General features: G+C 45.2%; 1 protein-coding gene across 1 annotated transcript in view; it reads right to left on the reverse strand.

The window, feature by feature from the left end:
• The window catches only part of NEK8 (NIMA related kinase 8), a 98,186-nt gene extending 91,539 nt beyond the window's left edge, over nt 1–6,647 (reverse strand). The window contains exons 1-2 of the mRNA XM_077294343.1: nt 4,624–6,647; nt 639–844 (exon numbers count right to left, since the gene is read on the reverse strand). Of these exons, the coding sequence (XP_077150458.1) occupies nt 639–844; nt 4,624–4,826 (409 nt within the window). The 5' untranslated portion in view covers nt 4,827–6,647. The remainder of the gene's footprint in view (nt 1–638; nt 845–4,623) is intronic.
• Between the last annotated feature and the right edge of the window lie 15,410 nt (nt 6,648–22,057).

Here is a 22,057-nt window from a genome sequence, read left to right on the forward strand (position 1 = left end):
ATATGGAGAAAAAACAGATGAAAGTTGGCTCATGCACTGATATAAAAGTGGTCTGTTTTTTGTTGTATGCAAAAAAATGCAAAAAACCACAGACGTGTGAATTAGGCCTGAAGTGGAACCCATGAGGGCAAAGATGCAAAACTTGGTTTCACCCCCTGAGCCGTGTTTTCCCATTTATTGCACTGCTATTGTTGCTTTAAGCAGCAGTGGGGATTTTGGGTTTGCTGAGATCCAGGGTAACCTCTGTTTCCTTATAACTAATCAGTAAGGCTTATAATGAACCTCCACATTTAAACATGGTGTTTTTAGGTGGAATATTCAGTGGTAACGTTAATATAAATTTATTTCAGTTGGAGGTCAAAATCCTGCATAGATATAGAATTAAAGGGGTTGTCTAGGGCAGGAGCCGCACTACATATTTTACATTTTTGAGGATTATCTATAAGTACAGTAGACGTAATCTTTGATACATAAGCAGACGTATGCATGTACATATAGTAAGCGCTCTCTTCTTATGTATGGAGATACTGCTGTATTTTATAACAAGGATTCCATGTGTAAATGAAGAATTTAGGAAATCCTACAGTGATTTTCCATCACTCGGGCACGTGGCCACTGCAGCCACCTGTGGTACTGACCTGGAGCGTACTCCATAGCAATCATAAGGGCCTTGTCTTCCAGGAAGTTCTCATAGTATTCAATGATGTTTGGGTGATTTAAGAGCTTTAAAACTTGACATTCGTTTTGTGCTGCAAGGCGCTCATCTTTAGTCATCTGCTCCACGGGGATCTGCTTGATGATCACTAATTTTTGGTCGGCTTTTCTCGAGCACAAGTGCACGATCCTGTGGAAAGACCAGAATACGTCACATACTGAGTCTCAATCCTGCATTAATTCATACTGGTCAACTCTACCTGAATGTCTGGAGAGATTAATAATATCCAAGTAACAATTATAATACTCCAAAGCATCTTTTACATTCTCATTATGAAAACATTACTTCTTAGTGACTTATTTATGCTGTTTGCTTGGTGTATTCCCCAATTATTGTCTCCTATTTACCCCCTCCCAATTATCCTTCCCTCTTCCCTTGCATCACTCCTAATATTAAAAATGTTGTAAAATCTCAATAAAAATAATTTGTCAATAAAGGAGAAATTTCCGAGACTCCAGGGAGAAGGGGCAAATATCTCAGGTGATGCACGTTCTTACAATTAAACTCCCCACTTATGGCTTCTACTCTCTTCATTCCTGGGGGCTTTTGCAGAAAATGTCCTGGTGCTGGCATGTTGTCTGCAGTGGTGTAAGAGAATAAGAAGTGCGAAAGCAAATGGAGTATTTGTATGTTTGGTCTGGGGTCTGTATAACTTGGAGTCTAGTATAGGATCTGTAAATACAGGGGGCTGTAAAGATGGGGGTCTGATCTGGAGTAAGTACAGTGCTTCTGGTCTGAGGATACAAAAATTGGGAACCTATTTAAAAGGGGATTTGTATCCATGGGAACGTGACCATAAGTCATTTTAAATGGCGGGGGGGGGGGGGGGGGGCTGGTTAAAGGGAACCTGTTACCCCCAAAACCGAAGATGAGCTAAGCCCACCGTCATCAGGGGCTTATCTACAGCATTCTGAAATGTGCTCTGAAAGATGAGAAAAAGAGGTTAGATTATACTCACCCAGGGTGGTCCCGGTCCGGTCCGATGGGCGTCGCGGTCCGGTCCGGGGCCTCCTATCTTCTTACGATGACGTCCTCTTCTTGTCTTCACGCTGAGGCTCCGGCGCAGGCGTACTTATCTGCCCTGTTGAGGGCCGAGCAAAGTACTGCAGTGCGCAGGCGTCGGGCCTCTCTGACCTTTTTCGGCACTGCGCACTGCAGTACTTTGCTCTGCCCTCAACAGGTCAGACAAAGTACGCCTGCGCCGGAGCCGCAGCGTGACTACAAGAAGAGGACGTCATCCTATGAAGATGGGAGGCCCCGGACCGCGACACCCATCGGACCGGACCGCCCACCCAGGTGAGTATAATCTAACCTCTTTTTCTCATCTTTCAGGATACATCGGGGGCTTATCTACAGTATTACAGAATGCTGTAGATAAGCCCCTGATGTTGGTGGGCTTAGCTCATCTTCGATTTTGGGGGTGACAGGTTCCCTTTAAAGTGCAATCAGAATTTCTTTAGGGTATCTTGGAGTCTATATTTCCAATGTTTGGTCTGAAGTTTCTTTAGAAAAGGACGGGAGGGAGTCTGCATGTCTCATGGTCTATACTCATCTCAGATGTCTGATCTGAGGTTTACAATGAGGGGTCTGGTTTGGGGTATATTTCTATTGCAGGCATCTGATCTGGGGTTCACATTTAATTGTGGCATCTAGTCTGAAGTCCGGATTTTCTTAGGGTGCCTTTATTTATTTTCAAGTTCTGAGTTTATTTAGGGGATCTAGTCTGTGGTTTCACTGAGCGCTATGAAGACTGAAAGAGAGAAGACAGAAGCGGTGATAACCCTCAGGATTCCTGGCTGTCTCTGATCTTAGGACCTTTCCTGCTTAAGTTAACGCAGAACATTTGGGATACAAACCACCGGCCATAGCTACACTATGGGAGGTCGTTAAAAGGAATCTGTCAGCAGGTTCTTGCTATGTAATCTGATAGGAGCATGATGTTGAGGCAGAGAACCTGATTCCAGCGATGTGTTTTAGTTTTCTGGGTGCAGCAGTTATGACAGTCACAGGCTTTCCTGCTGTGGATCGAGCAGAGCTCAGTTGTTGAACAGTGTATAACCACACAACCCACACCACAGATTTCTGTGTACATTGCATAGTGACAGAGCGGGGGCCGTGGTTGGACTAGCTGGCAGGAGGACAGTTGTCCTGTAGTGATAATCTACTGCTGATAAAACACTGATTGTATTGAAACAGTAAAACAGCAAAGTAAGTGACACATGGAAGCAATCAGGGTCTTTTCTCTGTCCTTATGCTGCTCTCAGACTACGTAGCAAAAAACCTGCTGACAAATTCCCTTTAAGGAATTAATCATGTTGGCTCATTTTTTCTGACATAAAACACAGATTTAAGTAAAATGGCTTTTTCATCTACATACAGCAGTAAAGATAATCCGCTCATGTCTACGCGCTAGGGGAATGTACAAAGGAAAAGCTGCAGAAAAGTACGCAGCACTGAACGCACAGCGATAAACACGCTGCCGACAAACAATGATTTTACTGTCCACATAAAAGGCATGGGAGAGAACATTCCTCCAGCTGATGATCAGCCTGTAATAAGGAGCCTATAGGAGAGGAAACATGAGGGAGAATGATTGCTGCATGAGACTACAGAGGTTTGTCTGTAGATTGTTACCATGGAAACACTTAAGCCTGCATAGGAGCTGTGGGATATATAAAACAATAGGAAACGTTTATTCAAGACAACTGCCAAGTTACGTTATTTCTCATTTACAATGCATCAGAACAAATAAAACATAGGTAGACCTAGACAGTAAGGGGCTGTACTTCTTTGGGGATACTTTTTTCTTTTCTTACTTAAACAGAACCTGTCATCAATATATAACTTGCTAAAGTAAAGGTACGGACATAATGGCGCGGTTATACTGATATAATACATACCTGTAAAGAAGAAATCCGCATCTGGTTCTTGTTTAATTCACCTTAGAAGTTTTGGTGCAATATCCTCTTCGTGCATCGGTGCGGGTCTGTGGGTAGGGTCCCTCCGCATTTGTAGGAGCCTCCATTTTTACATTTCGCACTAGTGCAGCTCTTGACGCAGGCGGCGCTTGCCCACATTCATGTCTTGGCGTTCTCCAGTAAAATGGCGCTGGAGGCGGTGGATGCTCAGATTAACCCAATGTGCAGATTGAGATCTCGGTTCTCTCAATCCAAGCAGTTTGCTGGAGACCGCCGGAGGAGAATTTGAGCATGAGCCACCTCCGGCGCCATTTTGCTGGAGAACGCCAGGACATGAATGTGCGCAATGCGGAGATGTCGATTTCTATGGTAGATTAAACAAGAACCAGGCTGCGGGTTTCTTTTACAACAGTAACAGCGCCAATATGGCCATACCTTGACATTAACAGATTAAATAGCGATGACAGGTTCTCTTTATATGCAGGCATTTGGAGCAAGAAGTTATTTTAGAAATTACAGCTGTTGCACTGTTTAGCTTTTACAAGCGCAGTAAAAAAGACAGAAGACGCAGACTCTCCATCACTGACAGGTGCTCGGTTACCTCCCTGTGCACCCAGCAGCAGACAGTACCGCACACAGGCTGCAGGGGGCAAGTGATGCAACATTTATAATGAAACTAAATTTACAAAAAAATTTAATTTTGGGCAGGAAGTACAAGAATTTACACAAAAACGAAGAATTATCCCCCTAGGATGGAAATCCCCTTTAATTAGGAGTGCACTTGTTACCTGTCACCAGTGGTGACTGGGGTGCTAGTGACACACAATAGTCAGCTGCTCCTGAACAGTGTGTATATGGTAATGCGGTCTAAGAACAGAGCAGCACGGGATAGAACGGGCCCGGACCACGTGACACACGTGCAGGGAGGAGCCGGACACAACTACTACGACTGAATAGATCAAAACCGCTTGAGCAGCTCAGGAATCTCACCCGAAGGCTCCTCTGCCGACCACCCGGATTTTCTGGTATTTCTCCATCTTGTAGCCCCCCGGCATAAACTTCCCAGAATCTCCATGGTTACACTTCCGGGAAACCGTACGGAAGCCTACGTGGGACAAACTGAATAACAACACAGGGACCGTCCAGTTGATGTGGACAGAACGCTCAGGACAGTGTGCGCATGCGCAGTGCATGTCTACGGCCAGCGCGGGAGCTCAGCGTAGGCAATAAACAAAGAAGGTAGTGGAGGATGTGCAAGATGGCTGAGGGGGGCAAAAAGCCCAGAGATAGGTACAACTTGTAAAATGTGATCGCAGCTGATATGAATACAAGGTGACAGCTCAATGTTGCTCTATTTCTTAGTTGTGGGAGCTGTCCTGCCCCTTTGCACCCCCATACACCTCTGCAATACCCTTTTATTCCCTTCTATCGCTGGTTTCATATCCAGTGTGATATATTGATAAAGAGACGTATCCAGTGTTTTCGCTTTTGTAACATTTTGGGGGTCTGCAGATTTATTTTTCAGTATTTTTCCATTAATTTTTTAAGTGGTGATTTTTTTTTTTTTAGTATTGTTATTTTTTATGTGTTTTTTCAAGTGCTATAGAAAAAAAAATCAACTCCTGCTGGGAAAAAAAGCATTATACCCACCAGGATGATGCTACATTTATATAAAAAAACCACTGCTGACTCTAAAGACGCCACATTGGGCCGATTTACTAATCCAGCCTGTGCTCCAGACTGCAGAAAGTTATGGGGGAAATTACTATGAGACGACTATTTTAAGCCTTTGTTCCTGATGGTTGCAAGAATTATTTGCATCAAATTTATCAAAGTGTCGCACGTTGTTTGATCATCCTGGTGCATCTTAAAGGGGTTGTCTCAGGATGCAGTGTCAGGAGGGATGCACTGCTGAAGATTCATAGTTCAGACCAGCGCAGTGGGACCGAATCTGGCGACATCCAGCAATCCGACCTTCGGAGTGGCGCACGCAGGCTGTAAAGAATGGAGCCTAGAACTTGTGCTGCACTCCTTGCCTAGGTGACTGCAGTAGTCTACACTGTAAAATGTAAAATACCCTCCGTTCTTGAGAGCACAGAGGATTTTTAATTTACCTATTTATGAATTTGAGACAACCCCTTTAAGATACAACAGTATTTCACTTCTGTCTAGAAATGTTACTTCACCTTTAACTAATCCTTTGCTGGAGTCTTTATATTTTATATGCAAGTCTTTATATTTTAAGTCACAATTCGTGATGAGCAAACGTGTTCGGATGAGGTGTTATCTGAGCATGCTTGGGTGCTAACTGATTGTCTTTGGCGTTCTTGAATAATATGTTTGAGTCCTCGCGGCTGCATGTCTCATTGTTTGTTGGACAATCCCCTCATGTGTTGCGGCTGGCAAACAGCTGTGAGACATGCAGCCGCGGGGACTCAAATATATTATTCGAGCATGCCCAAGATACTCAGATAGCACCCGAGCATGCTCAGATAACACCTTATCCCAGCACTTTCACTCATCACTAGTCATAATACATAAATCTGGCTTGGAACAAATATCAATATCTGATCATGACCACGTTAAAAAAAATTGCATGTTTTGCACAAAAAGTTGACAATTGTATAAACTCCGATACAGTTTGAGCCGAGTGACATTAACATAATCGACCTGATTCTCTCGCATGAGAGAGGTGTCATCACGTGGCTGCTCATAGGCAGTTTCCATACTTGCAGTCATGTGTAGAGATAGGCGAACCCAAAGACAAATGATCAACCTTCGTACCGGACAGGTACAGTTTGGGCCTGAATGCTGAATACGGACTGTCTGCTGAAGGTCAGGGTAAGTCCATGGTGGCATGGAGGAGAGAGAGAGATTTTTTTTATCTTAGCAGTTCGGGAATCCATTATATTCAATAGGATTCAGGTTCTGGTGAAACTTCAGGTACTGTTCTGGTACCCGAACCAAACTTTTAAAAAGTTTGGATCAGGCACCAGACCCCGAACTTCCACCGGTCCACCCATTCCTAGTCATGTGCCAACCACTTTCTCTTTCTGTGTCTCTCCGTTTTCCAATGTCCCATTGAAAGTAGCAAAGAGAGAAGCTATTAGTATCTGGCTCTGGGGTAATTCTGCACGTTAATAGTGTTCTGAACTTGCTCGGTGCGGCACTGAGAGCCCCGCTGCCGGGAGAAAATTAACTTTAGTCTTCCTGGCAGCGTTCAGACTGCAATCACAGCAGCGGCGCCTGCGCAGGTTCAGTCACCGCTCTCTGTATAGACTGATAGCAAGTTCTAATGCTAGGCTACTGTCAGTCAGTGCCAGGGGAGCGGTTACAGCCATTACTCTTTATTCACAGAGCGGTGATAGAACCCGCATCAGCGCCACCCCCATGCCTAAAAAGAAAATGCTACCAGGAAGAATAACGTTCATTTCCTCCCAGCAGTGGGGTCTTTAATCTGCATATTAACCCCACATCCGCAGATTAATAGAATTTTTTCACGTGACAAGTCCCCTATAAAAACGCACAAAAAATGTATGTAAAAATGAAAAATTAAAATGGTTTTGACTTATAAATACTGATGCAAAAAAAACCAAAAACTAAATAGTCAACAATGGATCGTGGCCTTATCCTTGTTCCTGGATCCTTTTCACAACTTCCATTTCTCATGGTCACTTTTGATTTCTCGTTGCTCGTACCTTTTCTCAGGGGCATCTTTCTATTTCTGTCTCCTATTCCCGGCCACTTCTTTAGTATTTGGTATTCAAATAACCGAACATTGGCTTGTGACGCACCAAGTTGCCCCCAAATTTGTGGCAATAAAATGGTCAAAAATAACCCGACAAAGAACTGGTGTAAATATAGAGAAAAGTGTATAATGATGCGCTACATGTATCCCCCAGATGGGCACGGTGATAGATGGGGCATTTTACACCAGCACTTTCATCAGAGGAGTTTGGCAACTCAGTGTTAATAGGATTTGGGGTTAAGCCCCGCTGTAGGCTCCAGACATGATAGAATAGCCATCTGAATTACCATGCAGGGGGTAAGCGAGCAAGTCAGGGAGCACAATGCTGAATCTTTATTCATTCTTATACCAATTTTATTACCCGTGAAAGGCTGCACATTGTGACCGTGACATGTGGCTACTTCTTAATTGCCTTGACTAGTTTTTAGTAATTAGCTCTTGCCACCAGGATGCGTTCAGGCATTTACAATATGTCTATACCCTGTTGGGGGAGGAGGACAGCTCTGAGTCCTGTATACTATACAGAAAGCGGTCCTTTGTACAAGTAATAGGCGCTGGTGGCCGCCTGATCCTATACAAGCCAATTAGCCTGCTGGGGGACCCTAACACTTCAGACAGGAGACGCTGGTCCTGGCTGGTGGGCAGAAACTATGTAGTCACCCTTCATTCCAGTATATCATCAAAGCAGTAGCCCAGTAATAATCGCCGCTTTGACCTGACCCCAAATGATATCTGATGAACCTCCAGAAGACAATGCTCAATGACGATGCTTACCGGGGATAATGGTATTTATATTAGTATTACAGAAGGTAAATTCCACATCCCATGAATCATTATCCTTAGATAACCTGGCCGAGATCACAATACTCCACGCAGCTCTGTATATGCGGTATTGCACATGAACGACTTATAACACAAAATATTTGGCTTGGCAGAAACCCGAGTCTGTTATTATAAAAACAGCGCCCAGATTGGGAAGTCTGAGGCCTCCTCATCCACACTGGGCTTCATTCATCATGTGCAAGTTCACCAAGATGGGCACAGTCCAACAAGGTGTTTTTACCAGTTTTTTGGCCTAAAAAAACTTTTGAAATGTTGACGCAACTCGACATTGCGCAAAAATATTTGCAACTTTGAGAGTTTTTACGCTAGTCCAGGCCAGCTTTACCAAGTGGGTGAAACTTGAGCAGCATAGGGCGTGACAAATCCGGCCCGATAAATTCATTAAAATCGACACTACTTTTAGGGTATGCTCACAGAGGCCAGCCTATAACTTGGTTCATCAGATGGCACTCTCTCCAATGGTATACTGTGGACCAGTGCAGACTAGCGTCTATTTTCTTATACCGAGTCGGCATGAGAAAAAATATCTCTGCATACTGCGATTAGCAACGAATTCGAAAACACATGAAACTAGACAAAGGCGTATAAGCATTGATGAGTCAGCCCTATAATGTACTGCGATTTTATAAAGTGATATACCATCACGTTAAGAGTGTTAGAGGTCTGACCACTGTGACCCCGCATTAAGGCTTTTCTTACACTGCCATATAACATGGTGGAGTGCTATGCCATGTTTTCAATGTTATACTATGGGGCAGATCAGATCTACCATTATTTTCTCATGCCGATTCATCATGATAAAATAATCATAGCATGCTACAAGTGGCTCTGAAATTCAGATCATACACATCCATACAAGTCTATTGGTGTGTGTGTGTAGAACATCGGACTGCAATCGGATGTCATCCAATTGCAGTTTGTGGTGTGCACACAGAGAAGATGGAGAAACTACCGTAAGTTTTCCGTCTTATCCGCACTTGTGCTGCGATTCTCTCCTGTGAGCGAATCGGATCACACTAAGGTGACGCTCGGATCAAACTCTGACAGATTCTCTCGCATATGAGAAAATAAGCCAGAGTGATCGTACTCTAAGGGCTCATACTCACATCCGAGAAACTCGGATGAGTCTCGCACACCAATACCCGACACTGCACCCGGCACTCAGGAGCGTAGTGTGTGGCTGCATGTATTGCTATGCGGCCGCACGCTCCGATCTGAGTGCCCAAAAATTTGGGGGAGATTCACAAGGAGTGGACTGCTGCTGGAGTCATTGCTTCAAGAGTCACCACACACAGACGTATCCAGGACATGGGCTACAAGTGTCACATTCCTTGTGTCAAGCCACTCATGACCAATAGTCAACACCAGAAGCGTCTTACAGAGACGAGATAAGAACAAGGAGATAAAGAACTGGACTGTTGCTCAGTGGTCCAAGGTGTTGTTTTCAGATGAAAGTAAATTTTGTAATTCATTTGGAAATCAAGGTCCCAGAGTCTGGAAGAAGAGTGGAGAGGCCACAATCCAAGCTGCTTGAGGTCTAGTGTGCAGTTTCCACAATCAGTGATTGTTCGGGGACCCATGTCGTCTGCTGGTGTAGATCCACTTTTTGTTTTATCAAGACCAAAGTCAGCGCAGCCGTCTACCAGGAAATTTTAGAGCACTTCATGCTTCCCTCTGCTGACAAGCTTTTTGGAGATGGAAATTTCATTCTCCAGCAGGAATTGGCACCTGTCCACACTGACAAAAGTACAAATACCTGGTTTACAAACAACAGTATCACTGTGCTTGATTGGCCAGCAAACTCGCCTGACCTTAACCCCATAGAGAATCTATGGGGGATTGCAGAGGCGTAGCTAGGGTTTTGGATCAGGGGAGGCAAAGCTTCTGAGTGGGCCCCTAACCAGGTAACCTTGATTACAACTGGGTGACGCATCCTAATAGTGGAGGAGAACCTCAGCAGATGACCGCGCTGTTGCTGAAAATAATCCCTATATAAAGACAAATATTGATATTACCGCCATATGGTCAGTGGTAAATACCGGTCCTGCAGAACATATAAGAGATCGCAGCACAGTTATAGATAATAACTTACAGCTGATGTCCTTTCTGATGGACTTGTTCACTTTTCCTGTCTTTTCCATCTGGCCCAGACCGACACAACTTCTTCCTCCCAGGACTCGTCTGCAGAGATTACAACAAAGACACGTTTCACTTCTCATATTTTCAGCCCCATCACCATCTATTCCCAACCTGCACAAACTCCTCATCCTGCTGATACCCCAATGCTGCTGCCGTATGTGACTCTATTACTGCACCTACTGCGTGGTTCTCTGTGCCCTCTTAAGTCTAAAGCACCCCCTCTAGAATATAGTAATGCCGGGTGCAAGTGCCCTAGAAAACAGTGCTCACATTTTCCCCCCTATAAAGTAATAGTGACCTGTGTGCCCCTTTGATAGTCACAGTAACCCGAGTTCTCCTATAACAATAAGTGCCCACAACATTGAATAATGTCCCGAGTCTCCCCCTGTACTGCTCCCCTATACACAGCATGATGCTCTCTTATACATAACATGATGCCTCCTCACTGTAATGTACCCCCACACAGTATACTGACCCCTTAGTAGCCCCCAAACTGCTTGATGACCTCAACTCTGTGTGATGGCCCCTTCACTGTAATCCCCACACTGTATGGCCCGCTAGATAGCCTCCATATAGTATAATGTGCCAGATAGTCCTCAATATAGTATAATGCACTCCCCATAGGCCTGTATAGTATAATTCACTCCCTATAGGCCTGTGTAGTATAATGCATTCACCATAGGCAGCCAGTATAGTATAATGCACCCTCATAGGCAGCCTGTATAGCATAATGCACCCCCATTGGCAGCCAGTACAGCATAATGCACCCTCATAGGCAGCCAGTATAGTATAATGCACCCCCATAGGCCTGTATAGTATAATGCATTTATCATAGGCCTGTATAGTATAATAAACTCCCCATAGGCCTGTATAGTATAATGCATTCCCCATAGGCCTGTATAGTATATTGCACTCCCCATAGGCCTGTATAGTATAATGCACCCTGATAGGCCTGTAAAGTATAATGCACTCCCATAGGCAGACTCTATAGTATAATACACCTCCATAGGCAGCCAGTACAGTATAATGCGTCCCCATTAGGCAGCCAGGACAGTAAAATGCACCCCCATAGGCTGCCAGTATAATATAATGCACCCCCATTAGGCAGACTGAATAGTATAATGCACCCCTATTAGGCAGCCAGTACAGTATAATGCACCCCTATTAGGCAGACAGTATAATGTAATGCACCCCGATAAAAATAAATAAATCCAATACTCACCTCTCTTCCTCCTTGTTGTGCCCGCGCTGCTTCGAGCACCCATTCATCTCCAGACAGCGGGTGCCGGGACGTGACATCATTGCAACCCCCTGTCAGTGTCAGCATCGGTGACGTCAGACGCTTACAGGGAGATGATGGGAGAGGGAGCATAACGCTCCCTCTCTTATCATTGCGGTCAGCTGTATCTGCATCCAGCCAATACAGTTGACCCTGCGATGATGAGCAGGGGGCCCACTGCTGGCACAGGGCCCCCCACCGCCTCCTCAGGGGTCCCATAGCGGCCAGGCGGCATAGCAGGGAGATCGATTCTCCCTGTTCTGCCGCATAATGTAACTGTATCGGTGCAATGTGCATGCTGATACAGTTACATAGCGTAGCTCTGGGTGGGCCCCCTCAGAGCACGGGGCCACAGCACCCTCTGCCTCTCCAGTAGCTACGCTACTGGGGTATTGTCAAGAGGAAGATGAGATACCAGACTCAACAATGCAGACAAGCTGAAGGCTGCTATCAAAGCAACCTGTGCTTCCATAACACCTCAGCAGTGCCACAGGCTGATCGCCTCCATGCCACGTCGCATTGATGCAGTAATTAATGCAAAAGGAGCCCCGACCAAGTATTGAGTGCATTTACTGAACGTACATTTCAGTCGGCCAACATTTCAGATTTTAAAATCATTTTTCAAGCTGGTGTTATAAAGTATTTTAATTTACTGAGATAATGACTTTTGGGTTTTCATTGGCTGTAAGCCATAATCATCAACATTAACAGAAATAAATGCATGAAATAGATCACTCTGTGTGTAATGACTCTACAGGGTGGGCCATTTATATGGATGCACCTCAATAAAATGGGAATGGTTGGTGATATCAACTTCCTGTTTGTGGCACATTAGTATATGGGAGGGGTAAAACTTTTCAAGATGGGTGGTGATCATGGCGGCCATTTTGAAGTCGACCATTTTGGATCCAACTTTATTTTTTCAATGGGAAGAGAGTCATGTGACACATCAAACTTATTGAGAATTTCACAAGAAAAACAGTGGTGTCCTCCATATAGTATACTACACTGCTCATAGTCCTCCATATAGTATTATACACTTCATAGTCCTCCATATAGTATAATACACTCCTCATAGTCCTCCATATATTAAAATATACTCCTCAGTCCTCCATATAGCATAATACTCCTCACAGTGCTCCATATAGTATAATGCACCACCATAGTCATCCATGTAGTACAATTCACTTTCCATAGTATAATGCACCCCATAGTTCTTCATATAGTATAATGTATTCCCCATAGTCCTCGATACAGTATAATTCAGCCCACATATATTATAATGCAGCCACCACCCCACAGAGTATAATACAGCCACCCCACAGAGTATAATGTAACCCCCCACAGAGTATAATGTATCCTCCCCATAGAATATAATACAGCCCCCCCATATAGTATAATGTAGCCCCCTCATATAGTATGATGCAATCACCCCTCATAGAATATAAATATAATACAGCCCCTCCATAGAATATAATGTAGCCCTGAACAGGATATAATACAGTCCACCTCCCCATAGAATATAATCATCAAAGAGTATGATGCAATCATCCCTCATAAAATCTAATAACGCCCCCCACAGTATATAACAGCCTCCTCCATAGAATATAATGTACAATGTACCCCCAATATATAACAGCCACATAGTATATAACACAGCCTCCCCCATAGAATATAATATACCCCCATAGTATATAGCACAGCCCACATAGTAGTATATCACACAGCCCACATAGTAGTATATAGCACAGCCACGTAGTTTATAGCACAGCCCACACAGTAGTACACTGTTCCAAATTATTATGCACAAAGAGTTTAGGAGTGATAAGGTTAGAATTTTTTTGTTTGTCATTTAAACTCATTGATGGTGATGTGTGTCAGGGCTCTTTATATCACTGAAAGCAATTGCAGATACCTGTGCAAATTAGTTTGGCAGGTGTGTCCAAATAAAGGCAAGACTACTTAAGAAGGCTGTTCCACATTATTAAGCAGCCTACATTTTTTGCCAAAATGGGAAAGAAAAAGGATGTGTCGGCTGCTGAGAAGCAACAAATTGTGGAGTATTTAGGACGAGGCATGACTACAAACAACATTGCCAAGACACTTCATCGTGATCATCGCACAATCAAGAAGTACGTAGCTGATTCCCAGCACACACGTGTGCGTGCTGATAAGGAAAAATTGAGGACTCTTTCCAACAGGCAGTTGCATAAGGTTAAAAGAGCAGCTGCAAAAATGCCTTGTCATAGCAGCAGACAAGTTTTTGAAGCTGCTGGTGCCTCCAACGTCCCCAGAACAACAAGATACAGGGTCCTTCAGAGGTTTGCAGCTGTGCGTAAGCCATCCTGTCGACCACCTCTATCCACTGCACACAAGCAGAAACGGCTCCAGTGGGCCAAACGATACATGAAGATTGACTTCCAAACTGTCTTGTTCACCGATGAGTGCCATGCAACGCTTGATGGTCCAGATGGATGGAGTGGATGATGGCTGGTTGATGCACACCCCATGAAAACACGGCTAAGGCGCCAACAAGAAGGAGGTGGAGTAATGTTTTGGGCTGGAATCATGGGGAGAGAGATTGTCAGCCCCTTTATGATCCCTGAACGGGTAAAGATAAACTCCATAATCTATGTGGAGTTTCTAAAACAACACTTCCTGCCATGGTTCTAGAGGAAGAACCGTGCTTTCCGCAGCAAGATCATTTTCATGCATGATAATGCACCGTCTCATGCTGCAAAAAACACATCTGCATCTCTGGCTGCTATGGGCATAAAAGATGACAAACTTATGGTGTGGCCACCATCTTCCCCTGCCCTCAACCCCATTGAGAACCTCTGGAGCATCATAAAAAGGAGTGTCTATGATGGTGGGAGGCAGTTCACATCTAAGCAACAGCTCTGGGAGGGTATTCTGTCCACATGCAAAACAATTGAAGCAGAAACCATCCAAAAACTGACAAATTCAATGGACGAGAGAGTTCAGAAGCTTCTTTCGAACAAGGGGTCCTATGTGCAAATGTAACATCACCTAGAATAAAGTTTTCACTTGAAAACTGTTTGATTTCATTTTGTAATAAGCTGATAATGCTTATAACTTCACAATTGATCATTTTTTTGTTCAAAATTAAAAAACAAAGGTTGAAAACTCTGCTGTGCATAATAATTTGGAACATGCATTTTGAGTGTTTATTTTTTTTTTTTAAAGATACTGTTTTCATAGGCAGTTTGTTCCAAAACATTGCAATTATACTAGAATAGTAGATGACTGGAAAATAACAATGACTGCAATTCAGATAGGTAATTTAGAGAAAATATGAGGAAATATTATTTGCATAATAATTTGGAACACAGTGTATATAGCACAGCCCACACAGTAGTATACAGCACAGCCCACACAGTAGTATACAACACTGCCCACACAGTAGTATACAGCACTGCCCACACAGTAGTATACAGCACTGTCCACACAGTAGTATACAGCACTGCCCACACAGTAGTATACGGCACTGCCCACACAGTAGTATACGGCACTGCCCGCACAGTAGTATACGGCACTGCCCGCACAGTAGTATACGGCACTGCCCGCACAGTAGTATACGGCACTGCCCGCACAGTAGTATACGGCACTGCCCGCACAGTAGTATACAACACAGCCCACACAGTAGTATACAACACAGCAGTATACAGCACTGCCCACACAGTAGAATACAGCACTGCCCACACAGTAGTATACAGCACTGCCCACACAGCAGTATACAGCACTGCCCACACAGTAGTATTCAGCACAGCCCACACAGTAGTATACAAAGCAGTATACAGTACTGCCAACACAGTAGTATACAGCACTGCCCACACAGTAGTATACACACTGCCCACACAGTAGTATACAGCACAGCCCACACAGCAGTATACGGCACTGCCCACACAGTAGTATATGGCACTGCCCGCACAGTAGTATACGGCACTGCCCGCACAGTAGTATACGGCACTGCCCGCACAGTAGTATACGGCACTGCCCGCACAGTAGTATACGGCACAGCCCACACAGTAGTATACAGCACAGCCCACACAGTAGTATACAACACAGCAGTATACAGCACTGCCCACACAGTAGAATACAGCACTGCCCACACAGTAGTATACAGCACTGCCCACACAGCAGTATACAGCACTGCCTGTCATGGTTCCCAATGGCAGGGAAACATCAGAACACAAAAATAACGGACGAGCCCTGGGTGATGGAATCTAAAGCTGACCGTGAGCTAAATCTACCACACAACTAACAGTAGCCAGGGAGCATACCTACGGCTTCCTAGATGCCACGCGCCAGCCGGAGGACTAACTACGCCTGGTAGAGGAAGGAACAGACCTGGCTTACCTCTAGGGAAATACCCCGAAAGATGATAGCAGCCCCCCACATGTACTAACGGTGAGTTAAGAGGAAAAAGACATACACAGTATGAAAGTAGATTTAGCAAAGAGAGGTCCACTTACTAGATAGCAGAAAGATACAAAAGAGGACTTCACGGTCAACTGAAAACCCTTTCAAAAACCATCCTGAAATTACTTTAAGACTCCTGTGTCAACTCATGACACAGGAGTGGCAATTTCAGCCCGCAAGAGCTTCCAGCTACAGAGAGTAACAAAAACTGCAAACTGGACAAAAGATACAAAACAAAAGGACAAAGTCCACTTAGCTGATCAGCAGTACCACCAGCAACCACCAGGGGAGCCCAAAAGCGGATTCACAACAGTACCCCCCCTTAAGGAGGGGGCACCGAACCCTCACGAGAACTGCCAGGGCGATCTGGATGAGCCCTATGAAAGGCACGAACCAAATCCGAGGCATGAACATCAGAGGCAGTTACCCAAGAATTATCTTCCTGACCATAGCCCTTCCATTTAACCAGATATTGAAGTCTCCGTCTGGAAATACGGGAGTCCAAGATCTTTTCCACCACGTACTCCAATTCACCCTCCACCAGCACAGGAGCAGGAGGTTCAGTAGAAGGAACCACCGGTGCCTCATATCTCCGCAACAACGACCGATGGAACACATTATGGATAGCGAAAGATGCCGGGAGGTCCAAACGAAAGGAAACAGGGTTAAGAATCTCCAAAATCCTATAAGGACCGATGAACCGAGGCTTAAATTTAGGAGAAGAAACACTCATAGGGACAAAACGGGAAGACAACCACACCAAGTCCCCAACACGAAGGTGGGGGCCAACACGACGACGGCGATTAGCAAACTGCTGAGTCCTCTCCTGGGACAATTCCAAATTATCCACCACTTGTCCCGAAATCTGATGCAACCGATCCGCTACCGCATCCACTCCAGGACAATCCGAAGATTCAACCTGACCAGATGAAAAACGCGGATGAAACCCTGAATTGTGTTGTGAAATTGGATTCTGGGCTCCCCCGGTGGCCACTTGTGGAATTGAACTTGTGTGCATCATCCCCTCTGTTCACCTGCTCCTATCAGGATGTGGGAGTCGCTATATAACCTTGCTCCTCTGTCAGTTTCTTGCCGGTCAACAATGTAATCAGAAGCCTTCTGTGCTTGTTCCTGCTACTAGACAACTCCCAGCTAAGTTGGACTTTTGTCCTTGTGTGTTTTTGCATTTTGTTCCTGTTCACAGCTGCTGTTTCGTTACTGTGTCTGGAAAGCTCTTGTGATCGGAAATTGCCACTCTGGTGTTATGAGTTAATGCTAGAGTCTTAAAGGAATTTCTGGATGGTGTTTTGATAGGGTTTTCTGCTGACCATGAAAGTGTCCTTTCTGTCTTCCTGCTATCTAGAAAGCGGACCTCGATTTTGCTAAACCTATTTTCATACTACGTTTGTCATTTCATCTAAAATCACCGCCAATATATGTGGGGGCCTCTGTCTGCCTTTTGGGAAAATTTCTCTAGAGGTGAGCCAGGACTGTCTTTTCCTCTGCTAGGATTAGGTAGTTCTCTGGCTGGCGCTGGGCATCTAGGGTTAAAAAACGTAGGCATGCTACCCGGCCACTTCTAGTTGTGCGGCAGGTTTAGTTCATGGTCAGTATAGTTTCCATCTTCCAAGAGCTAGTTCTCATATATGCTGGGCTATGTTCTCTCGCCATTGAGAATCATGACAGTTTGACCGGCCCAAAAAAAGGGTTAAATTACTGGCTGAGAAAGGAGAGAAAAAAGAAGTCTGCTACAATTTTTTTTTTTTTTCCTCTAGTTCTGAGTGTGCTCTTAATTGAATCACTTGCTAGTCTGCCTATACTGCAGCCTTCCTCTCTTTCTCTCCTTCTAATCCTTGAATGGCTCTGTGTTTACCTGTTTCAAATGGATCTTCAGAGTGTAGCTACAGGTTTGAATAATCTCGCCACAAAGGTACAAAATTTGCAAGATTTTGTTGTTCATGCACCTATGTCTGAGCCTAGAATTCCTTTGCCTGAATTCTTCTCGGGGAATAGATCTCACTTTCAAAATTTTAAAAATAATTGCAAATTGTTTTTGTCCCTGAAGTCTCGCTCTGCCGGAGACCCTGCACAGCAGGTCAGGATTGTAATTTCCTTGCTCCGGGGCGACCCTCAAGACTGGGCTTTTGCATTGGCACCAGGGGATCCTGCGTTGCTCAATGTGGATGCGTTTTTTCTGGCCTTGGGGTTGCTTTATGAGGAACCTCATTTAGAGCTTCAGGCGGAAAAGACCTTGATGTCCTTGTCTCAGGGGCAAGATGAAGCTGAAATATACTGCCAAAAATTCCGCAAATGGTCTGTGCTTACTCAGTGGAATGAGTGCGCCCTGGCGGCGATTTTCAGAGAAGGTCTCTCTGATGCCATTAAGGATGTTATGGTGGGGTTCCCTGTGCCTGCGAGTCTGAATGAGTCCATGACGATGGCTATTCAGATCGATAGGCGTCTGCGGGAGCGCAGGCCTGTGCACCATTTGGCGGTGTCTACTGAGAAAATGCCAGAAAATATGCAATGTGATAGAATTCTGTCCAGAAGCGAGCGGCAGAATTTTAGACGAAAAAATGGGTTGTGCTTCTATTGTGGTGATTCAACTCATGTTATATCAGCATGCTTTAAGCGTACTAAGAAGCCTGACAAGTCTGTTTCAATTAGCACCTTACAGTCTAAGTTTATTCTATCTGTGACCCTGATTTGTTCTTTGTCATCTATTACCGCGGACGCCTATGTCGACTCTGGCGCTGCTTTGAGTCTTATGGATTGGTCCTTTGCCAAACGCTGTGGGTATGATTTGGAGCCACTGGAGGCTCCGATACCTCTGAAAGGGATTGACTCCACCCCATTGGCTAGTAATAAACCACAATACTGGACACAAGTGACTATGCGTGTTAATCCGGATCACCAGGAGGTTATTCGCTTTCTGGTGCTGTATAATCTACATGATGTTTTGGTGCTGGGATTGCCATGGCTGCAATCTCATAACCCAGTCCTCGACTGGAGAGCTATGTCTGTGTTAAGCTGGGGATGTAAAGGAACTCATGGGGACGTACCTTTGGTTTCCATTTCATCATCTATTCCCTCTGAGATTCCTGAATTCTTGTCTGACTTTCGTGACGTTTTTGAAGAACCCAAGGTTGGTTCACTACCTCCGCACCGGGAGTGCGATTGTGCCATAGACTTGATTCCGGGTAGTAAATACCCTAAGGGTCGTTTATTTAATCTGTCTGTGCCTGAACACGCTGCTATGCGAGAATATATAAAGGAGTCCTTGGAAAAGGGACATATTCGTCCTTCGTCATCTCCCTTAGGAGCCGGTTTTTTCTTTGTGTCTAAGAAAGACGGCTCTTTGAGGCCGTGTATTGATTATCGACTTTTGAATAAAATCACGGTTAAATATCAATATCCGTTACCACTGCTTACTGATTTGTTTGCTCGTATAAAGGGGGCCAAGTGGTTCTCTAAGATTGATCTCCGTGGGGCGTATAATTTGGTGCGAATCAAGCAGGGGGATGAGTGGAAAACCGCATTTAATACGCCCGAGGGCCATTTTGAGTATTTGGTGATGCCTTTTGGTCTTTCAAATGCCCCTTCAGTCTTCCAGTCCTTTATGCATGACATTTTCCGCGATTATTTGGATAAATTTATGATTGTGTATCTGGATGATATTCTGATTTTTTCGGATGACTGGGACTCTCATGTCCAGCAGGTCAGGAGGGTTTTTCAGGTTTTGCGGTCTAATTCCTTGTGTGTGAAGGGTTCTAAGTGTGTTTTTGGGGTTCAAAAGATTTCTTTCTTGGGATACATTTTTTCCCCCTCTTCCATCGAGATGGATCCTGTCAAGGTTCAGGCTATTGGTGATTGGACGCAACCCTCTTCTCTTAAGAGTCTTCAGAAATTTTTGGGCTTTGCTAACTTTTATCGTCGATTTATTGCTGGTTTTTCTGATGTTGTAAAACCATTGACTGATTTGACTAAGAAGGGTGCTGATGTTGCTGATTGGTCCCCTGATGCTGTGGAGGCCTTTCGGGAGCTCAAGCGCCGCTTTTCTTCCGCCCCAGTGTTGCGTCAGCCTGATGTTGCTCTTCCTTTTCAGGTTGAGGTCGACGCTTCTGAAATCGGAGCTGGGGCGGTGTTGTCGCAGAGAAGTTCCGACTGCTCCGTGATGAGACCTTGTGCTTTTTTTTCCCGTAAATTTTCGCCCGCCGAGCGGAATTATGATATTGGGAATCGGGAGCTTTTGGCCATGAAGTGGGCTTTTGAGGAGTGGCGTCACTGGCTTGAGGGGGCCAGACATCAGGTGGTGGTATTGACTGACCACAAAAATTTAATTTACCTTGAGTCTGCCAGGCGCCTGAATCCTAGACAGGCGCGCTGGTCGTTGTTTTTCTCTCGGTTTAATTTTGTGGTGTCGTACCTACCGGGTTCTAAGAATGTTAAGGCGGATGCCCTTTCTAGGAGTTTTGAGCCTGACTCCCCTGGTAATTCTGAGCCCACAGGTATCCTTAAAGATGGAGTGATATTGTCTGCCGTTTCTCCAGACCTGCGGCGGGCCTTGCAGGAGTTTCAGGCGGATAGACCTGATCGTTGCCCACCTGGTAGACTGTTTGTTCCTGATGATTGGACCAGTAGAGTCATCTCTGAGGTTCATTCTTCTGCGTTGGCAGGTCATCCTGGAATCTTTGGTACCAGGGAATTGGTGGCAAGGTCCTTCTGGTGGCCTTCCCTGTCACGAGATGTGCGAGGCTTTGTGCAGTCTTGTGACGTTTGTGCTCGGGCCAAGCCTTGTTGTTCTCGGACTAGTGGATTGTTGTTGCCCTTGCCTATCCCGAAGAGGCCTTGGACGCACATCTCGATGGATTTTATTTCGGATCTGCCTGTTTCTCAGAAGATGTCTGTCATCTGGGTGGTGTGTGACCGTTTCTCTAAGATGGTCCATCTGGTTCCCTTGCCTAAGTTGCCTTCTTCTTCCGAGTTGGTTCCTCTGTTTTTTCAAAATGTTGTTCGTTTGCATGGTATTCCTGAGAATATCGTTTCTGACAGAGGGACCCAATTCGTGTCTAGATTTTGGCGGGCATTCTGTGCTAGGATGGGCATAGATTTGTCTTTTTCGTCTGCTTTCCATCCTCAGACTAATGGCCAGACCGAGCGGACTAATCAGACCTTGGAGACATATTTGAGGTGTTTTGTGTCTGCGGATCAGGATGATTGGGTTGCTTTTTTGCCTTTGGCGGAGTTCGCCCTCAATAATCGGGCCAGCTCTGCCACCTTGGTGTCCCCGTTTTTCTGTAATTTGGGGTTTCATCCTCGATTTTCCTCCGGTCAAGTGGAATCTTCGGATTGTCCTGGAGTGGATGCTGTGGTGGAGAGGTTGCATCAGATTTGGGGGCAGGTGGTGGACAATTTGAAGTTGTCCCAGGAGAAGACTCAGCTTTTTGCCAACCGCCGTCGTCGTGTTGGTCCTCGGCTTTGTGTTGGGGACTTGGTGTGGTTGTCTTCTCGTTTTGTCCCTATGAGGGTTTCTTCTCCTAAGTTTAAGCCTCGGTTCATCGGCCCGTACAAGATATTGGAGATTCTTAACCCTGTGTCCTTCCGTTTGGACCTCCCTGCATCCTTTTCGATTCATAATGTTTTTCATCGGTCATTGTTGCGCAGGTATGAGGTACCGGTTGTGCCTTCCGTTGAGCCTCCTGCTCCGGTGTTGGTTGAGGGTGAGTTGGAGTACGTTGTGGAAAAGATCTTAGACTCTCGTGTTTCCAGACGGAGACTCCAGTATCTGGTCAAATGGAAGGGATACGGTCAGGAGGATAATTCTTGGGTCACTGCCTCTGATGTTCATGCCTCCGATCTTGTCCGTGCCTTTCATAGGGCTCATCCTGATCGCCCTGGTGGTTCTGGTGAGGGTTCGGTGCCCCCTCCTTGAGGGGGGGGTACTGTTGTGAAATTGGATTCTGGGCTCCCCC

The sequence above is a fragment of the Ranitomeya variabilis genome, chromosome 3 (assembly GCF_051348905.1).
Source record: "Ranitomeya variabilis isolate aRanVar5 chromosome 3, aRanVar5.hap1, whole genome shotgun sequence".
Taxonomy (NCBI): Eukaryota; Metazoa; Chordata; class Amphibia; order Anura; family Dendrobatidae; genus Ranitomeya; species Ranitomeya variabilis.